Genomic DNA, 17,611 nt, shown 5'->3' on the forward strand with positions numbered 1-17,611 from the left:
CAATGGTGAGTTACATTAGACTAATGGTGAGTTACATTAGATAATGGTGAGATACATTAGACTAATGGTGAGATACATTAGACTAATGGTGAGATACATTAGACTAATGGTGAGATACATTAGACTAATGGTGACAATGGTGAGGTACAATGACGCCACTCCCTATTTTCATACTTTGTTCGAAGGTAGACCAAAAAAGCCACTTTCACCAGTCAATTGATTTTTGAGACTTACAGTTACAGTAAGATGGATGAATGGACAGACATGAGGGAGAACAATAATAAAGACCAACATTTTTCCTAGATGTCTGACAAGGTAACAATACCTACCTCTTTCAAACCCATTTGGCAAATTGGACATCGTTCCTTTGATGGCTCAGTTTCAGTTTCAAAAAGAAGTTGTTCATGTTTCTACAAAGAAGAGTGTTCCATTAGTATAACAATGCAACAGATATCTGTTAATGTTACAATACCACAATGTCTGGCTACAGGTTAGTCTTACCTTTATCAATGAATATATCTTTTTTCCATCATAGTCTTTAACGGCGTTGCCAAGACCAACAACAGCTTTTGCGATTCGAACAATGCTTAAATGTTTGGAATTCCGCAAATGTCTCAAATGTTTCTTCCTTGAAATCTAAGTTGAACAAAATTAAACTTGTAAATAACATACATACATAATGAAGGAAACCAAGAAATCAAATTGCACAATGAGAAATTCAACAAAACATTTCAGGAAAAAAAAGATAGACCAATCATAGCAAAGAGTGGCTGTAATTTCAGTAACTATTGTGTATGATCGACCATTCTTGGCAACTGAAGTGGAATCACATGATTTTAGTAACATGAAACTTCGAGTCAATGGGACAGGTCAATTATGAACACGACTAGTTTTCTGGGGCTATATATGCATGTGCCACCTAAGTGGGTATGGTCTGAAGTGACAACCTTTTTCAAATATAAAGGTTCCAGAGAACACCTATTTGGGAGCCATCATGCTTGGGGTTTTGATCCAGTTGCCAAACTGTTAAGTGTTGATAGTGCTCTGATAATATCACCACATCGAAACCAAGCTTCACACTTACTCAGTGTCAGTGATCTTATTTGTTTTGTTTACAATTTTAAATAAAAAACACCAGAAAAATATCTTCAGAGTATTGCTGTAACTAACAGACTTTGCTACTCTAAAATGTTTTGGAAAGAACACTGCATTTATGCAATCCCAGTCAAGATACACTTACAAAGGTTTTCTTGTCCAACATTCTCTGCATTCCACACAGGGCACATGGTGGTTGGCTAACCAACTTTAGTTGTTCTTCCAGGGAAGCCTACAACATAAAGACATGTAACTAAATGTGGTTGGCTGCCTGCATGACAGATAACAGTCAAAATTGCTCTAGATGTTTTTTTTTTTTTCAAAATTATTATTCTACGCATAAAGATATCTATTGCCAGAGTAAAATACAACAACTAATCATAACGTTTTAACCAAATCTATTAATGTCTGAGATACTAGACTGAAAATGAGACTGACAGATTAATACAGACAGAACTGAGCGGCATGAAGACTTTGCTTCCAGTATAAGCAAGAATTGTAGAAATAATAAAGATCAAGAATTACTTACAACAGCAATGAACGCTTCATCTTTAGTAACAGGATCCATAATTTTAGTGAACAAGGCCATCCACTTGGCAATCAATGCATATGATTCCAGATGATCAAGATGGTCATCTTTATCCAAATGTTCCTCATGCTGTAAAACATAAGAAGTCTTGATACAATTCGACAAAATATAATGGATGTCAATGCTTGCCTCATAGACCTGTTAGGTCATGTAGTATTTCAAATAAGTTTTAGCTGGAATAAATGTCTGCAGAAAAGACTTTCTTGCACAGGCCCTGAAGTGGGTAGTGGGACCACCAGTAATAATATTAAACAAGCAACCTCTCAGCTGAGATAGCTGAATTTGAATTAAAGAACTGAAGATATCATTAGAAAATGAACAATATGTATAGTATCAAAGCAATCGCACTTGCCATTTCCAACAAGAATTCAAAACAAGTGATTTACTGTAGAATCAGAGATATTCAGTGGTTAACACATTTGTTGTTGCAAAGATATTCACTAAATTTAAAATGCAGTGGTATTTGAAGAATATAATACATTTTATTGTTAAATTTTATTTCAGTGAATATAGCTATCAAGGGGGCACAAAAGTCTGTCTTCATTCAATCTTACTTACTTTGTTTTTGGGTACTTTCTTATAACAAACTAAACATTGATCAAAATCACCGGTATCTAGAGTCTTCATCACCTGTGACACTCTACCAGCACATGTGATTCTCTGTAAGAGACAATGTCCAATGATTGTAACAATGACTTCTGATTTATGATGAAAATATCATTCAACAAAGTTAAAATATGCACACAGCACACTCAGTAAAAAATTGTGCAGACAGAACAATTGGGCAAGAAAGGAATTTGCACTGTACTTCTATAAAATCGATGAGTGGGATAAGAGATATGCCCTAACAAAGGACGCATGAAATCGATGAGTGGGATAAGAGATATGCCCTAACAAAGGACGCATGAAATCGATGAGTGGGATAAGAGATATGCCCTAACAAAGGACGCATGAAATCGATGAGTGAGATAAGAGATATGCCCTAACAAAGGACGCATGAAATCGATGAGTGAGATAAGAGATATGCCCTAACAAAGGACGCATGAAATCGATGAGTGGGATAAGAGATATGCCCTAACAAAATACGCACAAAATCGATGAGTGGGATAAGAGATATGCCCTTACAAAGGACGCATGAAATCGATGAGTGGGATAGGAGATATGCCCTAACAAAGGACGCATGAAATCGATGAGTGGGATAAGAGATATGCCCTAACAAAGGACCCATGAAATCGATGAGTGAGATAAGAGATATGCCCTAACAAAGGACGCATGAAATCGATAAGTGGGATAAGAGATATGCCCTAACAAAGGACGCATGAAATCGATGAGTGGGATAGGAGATATGCCCTAACAAAATACGCACAAAATCGATGAGTGGGATAAGAGATATGCCCTAACAAAGGACACACAAAATCGATGAGTGAGATAAGAGATATGCCCTAACAAAGGACGCATGAAATCGATGAGTGGGATAAGAGATATGCCCTAACAAAGGACGCATGAAATCGATGAGTGGGATAAGAGATATGCCCTTACAAAGGACGCATGAAATCGATGAGTGGGATAGGAGATATGCCCTAACAAAGGACGCATGAAATTGATGAGTGAGATAAGAGATATGCCCTAACAAAGGACGCATGAAATCGATGAGTGAGATAAGAGATATGCCCTAACAAAGGACGCATGAAATCGATGAGTGAGATAAGAGATATGCCCTAACAAAGGACGCATGAAATCGATGAGTGAGATAAGAGATATGCCCTAACAAAGGACACATGAAATCGATGAGTGAGATAAGAGATATGCCCTAACAAAGGACGCATGAAATCGATGAGTGGGATAAGAGATATGCCCTAACAAAGGACGCATGAAATCGATGAGTGAAATAAGAGATATGCCCTAACAAAATACGCACAAAATCGATGAGTGGGATAAGAGATATGCCCTAACAAAATACGCACAAAATCGATGAGTGAGATAAGAGATATGCCCTAACAAAATCGATGAGTGAGATAAGAGATATGCCCTAACAAAGGACGCATGAAATCGATGAGTGGGATAAGAGATATGTCCTAACAAAGGACGCATGAAATCGATGAGTGGGATAAGAGATATGTCCGAACAAAGGACGCATGAAATCGATGAGTGGGATAAGAGATATGCCCTAACAAAGGACGCACAAAATCGATGAGTGGGATAAGAGATATGTCCTAACAAAGGACGCACAAAATCGATGAGTGGGATAAGAGATATGTCCTAACAAAGGACGCACAAAATCGATGAGTGGGATAAGAGATATGCCCTAACAAAGGACGCATGAAATCGATGAGTGAGATAAGAGATATGCCCTAACAAAGGACGCATAAAATCGATGAGTGAGATAAGAGATATGCCCTAACAAAGGACGCATGAAATCGATGAGTGAGATAAGAGATATGCCCTAACAAAGGACGCATGAAATCGATGAGTGAGATAAGAGATATGCCCTAACAAAGGACGCATGAAATTGATGAGTGGGATAAGAGATATGCCCTAACAAAGGACGCATTAAATCGATGAGTGGGATAAGAGATATGTCCTAACAAAGGACGCATGAAATCGATGAGTGAGATAAGAGATATGCCCTAACAAAGGACGCATGAAATCGATGAGTGAGATAAGAGATATGTCCTAACAAAGGACGCATGAAATCGATGAGTGGGATAAGAGATATGCCCTAACAAAGGACGCATAAAATCGATGAGTGAGATAAGAGATATGCCCTAACAAAGGACGCATTAAATCGATGAGTGGGATAAGAGATATGTCCTAACAAAGGACGCATGAAATCGATGAGTGAGATAAGAGATATGCCCTAACAAAGGACGCATGAAATCGATGAGTGAGATAAGAGATATGCCCTAACAAAGGACGCATGAAATCGATGAGTGGGATAAGAGATATGCCCTAACAAAGGACGCATGAAATCGATGAGTGAGATAAGAGATATGCCCTAACAAAGGACGCATGAAATCGATGAGTGGGATAAGAGATATGCCCTAACAAAGGACGCACAAAATCGATTAGTGGGATAAGAGATATGCCCTAACAAAGGACGCACAAAATCGATGAGTGAGATAAGAGATATGCCCTAACAAAGGACGCATGAAATCGATGAGTGAGATAAGAGATATGCCCTAACAAAGGACGCATGAAATCGATGAGTGAGATAAGAGATATGTCCTAACAAAGGACGCACAAAATCGATGAGTGGGATAAGAGATATGCCCTAACAAAGGACGCATGAAATCGATGAGTGAGATAAGAGATATGCCCTAACAAAGGATGCATGAAATCGATGAGTGAGATAAGAGATATGCCCTAACAAAGGACGCATGAAATCGATGAGTGGGATAAGAGATATGCCCTAACAAAGGACGCATGAAATCGATGAGTGGGATAAGAGATATGCCCTAACAAAGGACGCATGAAATCGATGAGTGAGATAAGAGATATGCCCTAACAAAGGACGCATGAAATCGATGAGTGGGATAAGAGATATGCCCTAACAAAGGACGCATGAAATCGATGAGTGGGATAAGAGATATGTCCTAACAAAGGACGCATGAAATCGATGAGTGAGATAAGAGATATGCCCTAACAAAATACGCACAAAATCGATGAGTGGGATAAGAGATATGCCCTAACAAAGGACGCATGAAATTGATGAGTGAGATAAGAGATATGCCCTAACAAAATCGATGAGTGAGATAAGAGATATGCCCTAACAAAGGACGCATGAAATCGATTAGTGGGATAAGAGATATGTCCTAACAAAGGACGCATGAAATCGATGAGTGGGATAAGAGATATGTCCTAACAAAGGACGCACAAAATCGATGAGTGGGATAAGAGATATGCCCTAACAAAGGACGCATGAAATCGATGAGTGAGATAAGAGATATGCCCTAACAAAGGACGCATAAAATCGATGAGTGAGATAAGAGATATGCCCTAACAAACGACGCACAAAATCGATGAGTGGGATAAGAGATATGCCCTAACAAAGGACGCATGAAATTGATGAGTGAGATAAGAGATATGCCCTAACAAAGGACGCATGAAATCGATGAGTGGGATAAGAGATATGCCCTAACAAAATACGCACAAAATCGATGAGTGAGATAAGAGATATGCCCTAACAAAATCGATGAGTGAGATAAGAGATATGCCCTAACAAAGGACGCATGAAATCGATGAGTGAGATAAGAGATATGCCCTAACAAAGGACGCACAAAATCGATGAGTGGGATAAGAGATATGTCCTAACAAAGGACGCACAAAATCGATGAGTGGGATAAGAGATATGCCCTAACAAAGGACGCATGAAATCGATGAGTGAGATAAGAGATATGCCCTAACAAAGGACGCATAAAATCGATGAGTGAGATAAGAGATATGCCCTAACAAACGACGCATGAAATCGATGAGTGAGATAAGAGATATGCCCTAACAAAGGACGCATGAAATCGATGAGTGAGATAAGAGATATGCCCTAACAAAGGACGCATGAAATTGATGAGTGGGATAAGAGATATGCCCTAACAAAGGACGCATTAAATCGATGAGTGGGATAAGAGATATGTCCTAACAAAGGACGCATGAAATCGATGAGTGAGATAAGAGATATGCCCTAACAAAGGACGCATGAAATCGATGAGTGAGATAAGAGATATGCCCTAACAAAGGACGCATGAAATCGATGAGTGGGATAAGAGATATGCCCTAACAAAGGACGCATGAAATCGATGAGTGGGATAAGAGATATGCCCTAACAAAGGACGCATGAAATCGATGAGTGAGATAAGAGATATGCCCTAACAAAGGACGCATGAAATCGATGAGTGGGATAAGAGATATGCCCTAACAAAGGACGCATGAAATCGATGAGTGGGATAAGAGATATGTCCTAACAAAGGACGCATGAAATCGATGAGTGAGATAAGAGATATGCCCTAACAAAATACGCACAAAATCGATGAGTGGGATAAGAGATATGCCCTAACAAAGGACGCATGAAATTGATGAGTGAGATAAGAGATATGCCCTAACAAAATCGATGAGTGAGATAAGAGATATGCCCTAACAAAGGACGCATGAAATCGATTAGTGGGATAAGAGATATGTCCTAACAAAAGACGCATGAAATCGATGAGTGGGATAAGAGATATGTCCTAACAAAGGACGCACAAAATCGATGAGTGGGATAAGAGATATGCCCTAACAAAGGACGCATGAAATCGATGAGTGAGATAAGAGATATGCCCTAACAAAGGACGCATAAAATCGATGAGTGAGATAAGAGATATGCCCTAACAAACGACGCACAAAATCGATGAGTGGGATAAGAGATATGCCCTAACAAAGGACGCATGAAATTGATGAGTGAGATAAGAGATATGCCCTAACAAAGGACGCACAAAATCGATGAGTGGGATAAGAGATATGTCCTAACAAAGGACGCACAAAATCGATGAGTGGGATAAGAGATATGCCCTAACAAAGGACGCATGAAATCGATGAGTGAGATAAGAGATATGCCCTAACAAAGGACGCATAAAATCGATGAGTGAGATAAGAGATATGCCCTAACAAACGACGCATGAAATCGATGAGTGAGATAAGAGATATGCCCTAACAAAGGACGCATGAAATCGATGAGTGAGATAAGAGATATGCCCTAACAAAGGACGCATGAAATTGATGAGTGGGATAAGAGATATGCCCTAACAAAGGACGCATTAAATCGATGAGTGGGATAAGAGATATGTCCTAACAAAGGACGCATGAAATCGATGAGTGAGATAAGAGATATGCCCTAACAAGGGACGCATGAAATCGATGAGTGAGATAAGAGATATGCCCTAACAAAGGACGCATAAAAATCGATGAGTGAGATAAGAGATATGCCCTAACAAACGACGCACAAAATCGATGAGTGGGATAAGAGATATGCCCTAACAAAGGACGCATGAAATTGATGAGTGAGATAAGAGATATGCCCTAACAAAGGACGCATGAAATCGATGAGTGGGATAAGAGATATGCCCTAACAAAATACGCACAAAATCGATGAGTGAGATAAGAGATATGCCCTAACAAAATCGATGAGTGAGATAAGAGATATGCCCTAACAAAGGACGCATGAAATCGATGAGTGAGATAAGAGATATGCCCTAACAAAGGACGCACAAAATCGATGAGTGGGATAAGAGATATGTCCTAACAAAGGACGCACAAAATCGATGAGTGGGATAAGAGATATGCCCTAACAAAGGACGCATGAAATCGATGAGTGAGATAAGAGATATGCCCTAACAAAGGACGCATAAAATCGATGAGTGAGATAAGAGATATGCCCTAACAAACGACGCATGAAATCGATGAGTGAGATAAGAGATATGCCCTAACAAAGGACGCATGAAATCGATGAGTGAGATAAGAGATATGCCCTAACAAAGGACGCATGAAATTGATGAGTGGGATAAGAGATATGCCCTAACAAAGGACGCATTAAATCGATGAGTGGGATAAGAGATATGTCCTAACAAAGGACGCATGAAATCGATGAGTGAGATAAGAGATATGCCCTAACAAAGGACGCATGAAATCGATGAGTGAGATAAGAGATATGTCCTAACAAAGGACGCATGAAATCGATGAGTGGGATAAGAGATATGCCCTAACAAAGGACGCATAAAATCGATGAGTGAGATAAGAGATATGCCCTAACAAAGGACGCATTAAATCGATGAGTGGGATAAGAGATATGTCCTAACAAAGGACGCATGAAATCGATGAGTGAGATAAGAGATATGCCCTAACAAAGGACGCATGAAATCGATGAGTGAGATAAGAGATATGCCCTAACAAAGGACGCATGAAATCGATGAGTGGGATAAGAGATATGCCCTAACAAAAGACGCATGAAATCGATGAGTGAGATAAGAGATATGCCCTAACAAAGGACGCATGAAATCGATGAGTGGGATAAGAGATATGCCCTAACAAAGGACGCACAAAATCGATGAGTGGGGTAAGAGATATGCCCTAACAAAGGACGCACAAAATCGATGAGTGAGATAAGAGATATGCCCTAACAAAGGACGCATGAAATCGATGAGTGAGATAAGAGATATGCCCTAACAAAGGACGCATGAAATCGATGAGTGAGATAAGAGATATGTCCTAACAAAGGACGCACAAAATCGATGAGTGGGATAAGAGATATGCCCTAACAAAGGACGCATGAAATCGATGAGTGAGATAAGAGATATGCCCTAACAAAGGACGCATGAAATCGATGAGTGAGATAAGAGATATGCCCTAACAAAGGACGCATGAAATCGATGAGTGGGATAAGAGATATGCCCTAACAAAGGACGCATGAAATCGATGAGTGGGATAAGAGATATGCCCTAACAAAGGACGCATGAAATCGATGAGTGAGATAAGAGATATGCCCTAACAAAGGACGCATGAAATCGATGAGTGGGATAAGAGATATGCCCTAACAAAGGACGCATGAAATCGATGAGTGGGATGAGAGATATGTCCTAACAAAGGACGCATGAAATCGATGAGTGAGATAAGAGATATGCCCTAACAAAGGACGCATGAAATCGATGAGTGGGATAAGAGATATGCCCTAACAAAGGATGCAAACAAGATATGTAAAAGTAAATTATGAAATCGATGAGTGGGATAAGAGATATGGCCTAACAAAGGATGCAAACAAGATATGTAAAAGTAAATTATGAAATCGATGAGTGGGATAAGAGATATTCCCTAACAAAGGATGCAAACAAGATTTGTACGAGTAAATTGCAACTTCCCTGTAGCATTGGACAGCGCCAACAAGAAACCGTTGCTCTATATTACAATGTTTATAGGGAGTTTGTTAACTACTAGTATAAATCTTGTTTGCATTCGCTATAAAAGAATAGTTTCTGAAGGTAGAAACATTTTACCATCACATATGCATGCACAGTAGAAAATAAACAACATACGTAAAACTATTTTGCATGAAGACAGCCAAATCTATTGCTTTATCTACACTTACCTGTTGAAATGCCATAAGTTCATCAATTGTAGCTAGTTTTTCATCTCTTGCAATACCACAATGTCGAAAATTCTACAAAATAATTAGATGAAATATGAAGCAATTACAAGATATCAACAAGCCATGCATGGCACAGTCCCTGTTAGTTATCAAATTTTAAGATATATAATTTTGTTTATACATGTAATAAAATGATTGACATCTTGTATCTGATCGTCAAACTAGTACTTGTCCATATTGAGAAATATTACTCTGGAACAGCATTAATTAAAACAAAATGGCCACTGGTCGGCTATTTTGAATACATCTATATATCTATAACATGACAAAAACTGAATATATGAAATGTAAACACATTCAGTCTAAGCCTATCAGAGATATGGCTCTAGAAACGCATTCATTAAAACAAAATGGCTGCCACTGCCAGTCAGCCATTTTGAATCCGATCTAAAAAATAAAATAAGTGCATCAAGGTCCTAAAATGTCCAATGTATGTACAAAGTTTGAACAAAATCGATCCATAAACACCGAGATCCAGTTCTGGAATGCCAGAAATGCTTGATTTTTGATGATTTTTAGCACAAAAATGCCTGCCATTTGGAATCAGATAGTCAAACCAATATATCTATATCATGAGGTATAATGAATATATAAAATTTGATCATAATCAGTCAAAGAATGGCAGAGATATGGCACTAGAACTGCATTCATTAAAACAAAATGGCTGCCAGTCGGCCATTTTAAATTGGACCTGAAAAATAAAATGATGCGCATCCATCTCCCATAACATCCAACATATGTACTAACATCCATAAATGCTTGATTTTGATGATATTTTAGCACAAAAATGGCTGCCATTCAGCCATCTTAAATCAGATCGTGAAACAAATTGATGTGCACATGTATAATATTATGTATGATGTATGTGTGAAGAAGGATTTTGATTGGTCCAAGCATGTCTAAGATACAGGTCCGGACACACGCACACACACACGCACGGAGGTCAAAACAGGAACTAATAATTACTTATTTGACAATTTCATAAAGCACAATAAGCTATTTTCCACAAGCTGCGTAATCACACATGACCACAATTCACCCATCTTAGCAATCAGTTGAGTCACGTGACACAGGTCAAGCTTTCAGTTCCGTATGTTGGCAACCGCATTGCCCTACGTGTTGTAAACCTTATCACGATACAACATCTGCGAAACTTGAAGCTTCAAAGGGAGTTAAATAGTGCGCTTACGGCAAATATTATATGAATGGATTTTTTTTTGCGATTCCCTAAGCCAAAAAAAGTCTGAAAAGTGCAATCGATGGAACGGTTCCTGCTCTCGGGCAGACAATTTCGTTTGACACTGAATTTTCACATACGCTTGTTCCCTGTATTTTGTGTTAGAAAAAGGTCCTATGGAGTCGCATCCAGACTCAATATGGGCGACTGCGAGAAATGTTGAGTGCCATATATTTAAAATCGCGGAAGATAAAGTAATTAACGAACCAAGTAAACTTGTTTCGGAAATGTACTGAAATACAACAACATGCCCGTCGCTACACAAAAAGTCCCATGCTTCTTCTAGTCACAGTCAAATCGATGAGACATTAACAGTTAGCACTAGGCTGTGACAATTCTTAGCCACTGTGGCGACTAGCATGTTGTTTTTTGCCACATTAAGATATCATTAGTCACATATAAATTATAATACCAGAATTTATTATAGTGGATATTATCTCCTTAAATTATGCATTGTGCATTCAGAATTTATGTACTTATTTTGGCTAAATTACATAGCTCATTTAAATATGTTAATGACAGTTCAGCCACCTCATGGTGAACACAACACGGAAGAGATTTACCGATAATGTAGTGCGATCTTTTGCCCTTGATTTCCATGGGAAAACGGCATGATTTTTTTTTTAAATCAAGAAATTATTTGTTTTCGAAAGATAAATTATTCTTCAATGCTCAGTTTAACACTTTTACGGTGATAAAGGCTCATTGTCTAAAACTTACGAAACACAGACGTATTCAGAAAGAGTATTGACAGAGGTCGCCGCCAGAACAAAAGCAGTTTCATTGCCTGTCTGACATCTTATCACCGCTGAACAATAAATAGGTGTGAATATTTTTAGGCATGTTGTCAAAACAAATGAATAGGATTAGGAACAATGCTGCTTTGGAACAGCTGGTTGAAACAATGAAGTCAGTCAGAGTCTTGTTGAATTGGGGGTGCAGTTAGTAATAGGTACTTTTCAAGTTTTCAATTTTTGTTAAGAACTCTTTAACCCCGAAGCCGGAATTGGGGGTGCGGTTACTATTACGTATGCGGTTTATATTAGGACTTTAACGGTAATTTCAAAGGATCGGGAAAATTACAACCACATTTGGTAGTCTTGTAGCGACGATGTTTTAGGATTTGTAATCAAAGCTTTACCTGTATCATACGATAGCAACCAGGACTAGGCAAATTTAACAGTCTCTAGAGATCTCAAACAATAGCTTATTGTATGCTTTAGCCAAACCCATCCAAACAAACACTGTGTACATGATGTATTCCCCAAACCTTTCCATCACTGTGTACATGTGTTTGTATGATGAATTCCCCAAACCTTTCCATCACTGTATGTGTGTTTATATGATGAATTCCCCAAACCTTTCCATCACTGTATGTGTGTTTATATGATGTATTCCCCAAACCCTTCCATCACTGTGTACATGCATTTCTATGATGTATTCCCCAAACCCTTCCATCACTGTGTACATGTGTTTGTATGATGAATTCCCCAAACCTTTCCATCACTGTATGTGTGTTTATATGATGTATTCCCCAAACCCTTCCATCACTGTGTACATGCATGTGTTTGTATGATGAATTCCCCAAACCTTTCCATCACTGTATGTGTGTTTATATGATGTATTCCCCAAACCCTTCCATCACTGTGTACATGCGTTTCTATGATGTATTCCCCAAACCTTTCCATCACTGTGTATGTGTGTTTCTATGATGTATTCCCCAAACCTTTCCATCACTGTGTATGTGTGTTTGTATGATGTATTCCCCAAAATCCTTCCATCACTGTGTATGTGTGTTTGTATGATGTATTCCCCAAACCTTTCCATCACTGTGTATGTGTGTTTCTATGATGTATTCCCCAAACCTTTCCATCACTGTATGTGTGTTTCTATGATGTATTCCCCAAACCTTTCCATCACTGTATGTGTGTTTCTATGATGTATTCCCCAAACCTTTCCATCACTGTATGTGTGTTTGTTTGATGTATTCCCCAAACTTTTCCATCACTGTATGTGTGTTTCTATGATGTATTCCCCAAACCTTTCCATCACTGTATGTGTGTTTGTATGATGTATTCTTCAAACCTTTGCATCACTGTGTACGTGTGTTTGTATGATGTATTCCCCAAACCCTTCCATCACTGTGTACATGCGTTTCTATGATGTATTCCCAAACCTTTCCATCACTGTGTACGTGTGTTTGTATGATGTATTCCCCAAACATTTCCATCACTGTGTATGTGTGTTTCTATGATGTATTCCCCAAACCTTTCCATCACTGTGTATGTGTGTTTGTATGATGTAATCCCCAAACCTTTCCATCACTGTGTACGTGTGTTTGTATGATGTATTCCCCAAACCTTTCCATCACTGTGTACGTGTGTTTGTATGATGTATTCCCCAAACATTTCCATCACTGTGTATGTGTGTTTCTATGATGTATTTCCCAAACCTTGCCATCACTCTATGTAGATGATACTTTAAAAGACAACATACCTCACCATACTTCAACCTCTCTGAATCGGTAAACTTGATGAAAGTAGACTTAGGCTTGTTCTTAGGTTTTTTTACAGTTTTCACACTAAGCTGATGTTTCTTCCCTTCGAGGTGCTTCTGAAAATCCTGAATAAAATAGAATACAGTCTATGTTACGCATATGCTGCAAACCACACCAGTACAAATGTATGCCGATGTCATGGAAATGCACGATTACTGTACCCCCCCCCACGTTTTCAGAGATTTAATGAATAGAGGGCGTCCTTCCTCGTTTACAAGCCCAGGTGTTTTTTTAGGTTGACAACATTTATTAAAATATGCATATAAAAAGTAATATTCAGTGCATAAAAATCATGCTTAGTACGGCAGTTTGGTTCGTAAAAACTGGTCACTGGATATTGTTTTACTTTTCTGTATACACTGAAACTATCGTGATTAGGGTGTGAATGAGTATATTATTCAGGTAAACTTGACTTGTTAGCAACATGAAAATTGTTTAAATACCTCCATTTTTTGACAAAAATTTTAACATCTCAGAAATTCACGTCCATATTGCAATAAAAAAATCATCAATCAGAAAACTGTCAGTATGACACAGCATTTTGATTGGTTAATGAAAGACTAGACCAGTTATGTCAAAAACCGTTGTTTCAGGTCAAGACATGCTGAAAAACATCACTGCAAAAATTGCATGGCTAATTTGCGTACGATCGAAAACATCCCACAACGAAGATAATGACAACTTGCCTTTGTCTGTTTTCCCTCAGATCCTACCCATTTTTACATCGTAAATTCGGACGGTATGAAAATCATATTGTCATAAAATGTGTGTATTTTTACGAGCATGCTTGTTTCTTCATTGTAAACGTTTTGTGGAAATCAATGACAATTATGTATTTTGTTGTATTCTTACCCTTTCATTAGAACATTCAACTTCACATGTGGTGCAATAAGTTGTATCATCTGCAGTTTGTTCATCTTTCTTCTGTGGCGAGGTCTTTTTTTCATCACTAGCAATCTTGGATTTTTCTTTTAGAGTTTCATTTTTGAAAGAATGTTTCTTCCCATTGAGATGTTGCTGAAAAGTCTGTATGAATTATATATTAAAATCAAATGCATCTCTCAACATAAAAACCAAAAGATATGTTTCAGACTTATTCTGAATCAAATGACGCCAAATTACAAACACTAGTAAGCAACATAATGGTTGAAATAGCTTCGCTGTCGTTGTAGAGATTCTTCTTCAAAAAAACATGTTGATAATGTTCTGTATGCCATGGTTATTAGTGTTCCCACAATGTTCTTGCACTATCACAAACATGGTAGTTTATTTAGTTGTTGTCATGGTAATTACAATTGTAGATGGACAACAGACAATGGACTGACAACAATGCACAATCTCCTGTATGACCAGACCCGCTGTCATTACGATGGCGTGGAGCCAAAAATATAGAATTGAAGGTATCTCCACGAAATGAATGCAGTGCTACCTCGCATCAGGACTTAATTGACACAAAAACCAAACTTGGCAAGTTCTACTTGGTACCAGGCCATTTAATTGGCAAACAAACCAAACTTGGTAACTTGTAACCTGGCATCACATTGTATGTGAATCCAGTCGCATCAGAATAGAGGTGATTGTATGTGAATCTAGTCGCATCAGAATAGAGGTGATTGTATGTGAATCTAGTCACATCAGAATAGGGCGATTGTATGTGAATCTAGTCACATCAGAATAGAGGTGAATGTATGTGAATCTAGTCACATCAGAATAGAGGTGATTGTATGTGAATCTAGTCGCATCAGAATAGAGGTGATTGTATGTGAATCCAGTCACATCAGAATAGAGGTGATTGTATGTGAATCTAGTCGCATCAGAATAGAGGTGATTGTATGTGAATCTAGTTGCATCAGAATAGAGGTGATTGTATGTGAATCCAGTCACATCAGAATAGAGGTGAATGTATGTGAATCAAGTCACATCAGAATAGAAGTGATTGTATGTGAATCTAGTCGCATCAGAATAGAGGTGATTGTATGTGAATCTAGTTGCATCAGAATAGAGGTGATTGTATGTGAATCCAGTCACATCAGAATAGGGCGATTGTATGTGAATCCAGTCACATCAGAATAGGGCGATTGTATGTGAATCCAGTCACATCAGAATAGAGGTGATTGTATGTGAATCCAGTCACATCAGAATAGAGGTGAATGTATGTGAATCTAGTCACATCAGAATAGAGGCGATTGTATGTGAATCTAGTCACATCAGAATAGGGCGATTGTATGTGAATCTAGTCACATCAGAATAGAGGTGATTGTATGTGAATCCAGTCACATCAGAATAGAGGTGATTGTATGTGAATCTAGTTGCATCAGAATAGAGGTGATTGTATGTGAATCCAGTCACATCAGAATAGAGGTGAATGTATGTGAATCTAGTCACATCAGAATAGAGGTGAATGTATGTGAATCTAGTCACATCAGAATAGAGGTGATTGTATGTGAATCCAGTCACATCAGAATAGAGGTGAATGTATGTGAATCTAGTCACATCAGAATAGAGGTGATTGTATGTGAATCTAGTTGCATCAGAATAGAGGTGATTGTATGTGAATCCAGTCACATCAGAATAGAGGTGAATGTATGTGAATCTAGTCACATCAGAATAGAGGCGATTGTATGTGAATCTAGTCACATCAGAATAGGGCGATTGTATGTGAATCTAGTCACATCAGAATAGAGGTGATTGTATGTGAATCTAGTTGCATCAGAATAGAGGTGATTGTATGTGAATCCAGTCACATCAGAATAGAGGTGAATGTATGTGAATCTAGTCACATCAGAATAGAGGTGATTGTATGTGAATCTAGTCACATCAGAATAGGGCGATTGTATGTGAATCTAGTCACATCAGAATAGAGGTGAATGTATGTGAATCTAGTCACATCAGAATAGAGGTGATTGTATGTGAATCTAGTCGCATCAGAATAGAGGTGATTGTATGTGAATCCAGTCACATCAGAATAGAGGTGATTGTATGTGAATCTAGTCGCATCAGAATAGAGGTGATTGTATGTGAATCTAGTTGCATCAGAATAGAGGTGATTGTATGTGAATCCAGTCACATCAGAATAGAGGTGAATGTATGTGAATCAAGTCACATCAGAATAGAAGTGATTGTATGTGAATCTAGTCGCATCAGAATAGAGGTGATTGTATGTGAATCTAGTTGCATCAGAATAGAGGTGATTGTATGTGAATCCAGTCACATCAGAATAGGGCGATTGTATGTGAATCCAGTCACATCAGAATAGGGCGATTGTATGTGAATCCAGTCACATCAGAATAGAGGTGATTGTATGTGAATCCAGTCACATCAGAATAGAGGTGAATGTATGTGAATCTAGTCACATCAGAATAGAGGCGATTGTATGTGAATCTAGTCACATCAGAATAGGGCGATTGTATGTGAATCTAGTCACATCAGAATAGAGGTGATTGTATGTGAATCCAGTCACATCAGAATAGAGGTGATTGTATGTGAATCTAGTTGCATCAGAATAGAGGTGATTGTATGTGAATCCAGTCACATCAGAATAGAGGTGAATGTATGTGAATCTAGTCACATCAGAATAGAGGTGAATGTATGTGAATCTAGTCACATCAGAATAGAGGTGATTGTATGTGAATCCAGTCACATCAGAATAGAGGTGAATGTATGTGAATCTAGTCACATCAGAATAGAGGTGATTGTATGTGAATCTAGTTGCATCAGAATAGAGGTGATTGTATGTGAATCCAGTCACATCAGAATAGAGGTGAATGTATGTGAATCTAGTCACATCAGAATAGAGGCGATTGTATGTGAATCTAGTCACATCAGAATAGGGCGATTGTATGTGAATCTAGTCACATCAGAATAGAGGTGATTGTATGTGAATCTAGTTGCATCAGAATAGAGGTGATTGTATGTGAATCCAGTCACATCAGAATAGAGGTGAATGTATGTGAATCTAGTCACATCAGA

The 17,611-nt window shown here is 38.2% G+C and overlaps 1 protein-coding gene across 3 annotated transcripts in view; it reads right to left on the minus strand.

Moving 5' to 3' along the window:
* Positions 1-17,611, minus strand: part of LOC102804159 (uncharacterized) — a 50,962-nt gene that overhangs the window by 13,332 nt on the left and 20,019 nt on the right. For all 3 annotated transcript variants that reach the window (XM_085502633.1, XM_085502629.1, XM_085502637.1), the window contains 8 exons: positions 14,495-14,668; positions 13,582-13,707; positions 9,789-9,860; positions 2,243-2,344; positions 1,625-1,753; positions 1,241-1,327; positions 502-636; positions 330-410 (listed from right to left, as the gene is read on the minus strand). In XM_085502633.1, the coding sequence (XP_085358759.1) occupies positions 330-410; positions 502-636; positions 1,241-1,327; positions 1,625-1,753; positions 2,243-2,344; positions 9,789-9,860; positions 13,582-13,707; positions 14,495-14,668 (906 nt within the window). The remainder of the gene's footprint in view (positions 1-329; positions 411-501; positions 637-1,240; positions 1,328-1,624; positions 1,754-2,242; positions 2,345-9,788; positions 9,861-13,581; positions 13,708-14,494; positions 14,669-17,611) is intronic.

Source organism: Saccoglossus kowalevskii, chromosome 1 (genome assembly GCF_978046115.1).
Source record: "Saccoglossus kowalevskii chromosome 1, keSacKowa6.1, whole genome shotgun sequence".
In the NCBI taxonomy this organism is placed as follows: domain Eukaryota; kingdom Metazoa; phylum Hemichordata; class Enteropneusta; family Harrimaniidae; genus Saccoglossus; species Saccoglossus kowalevskii.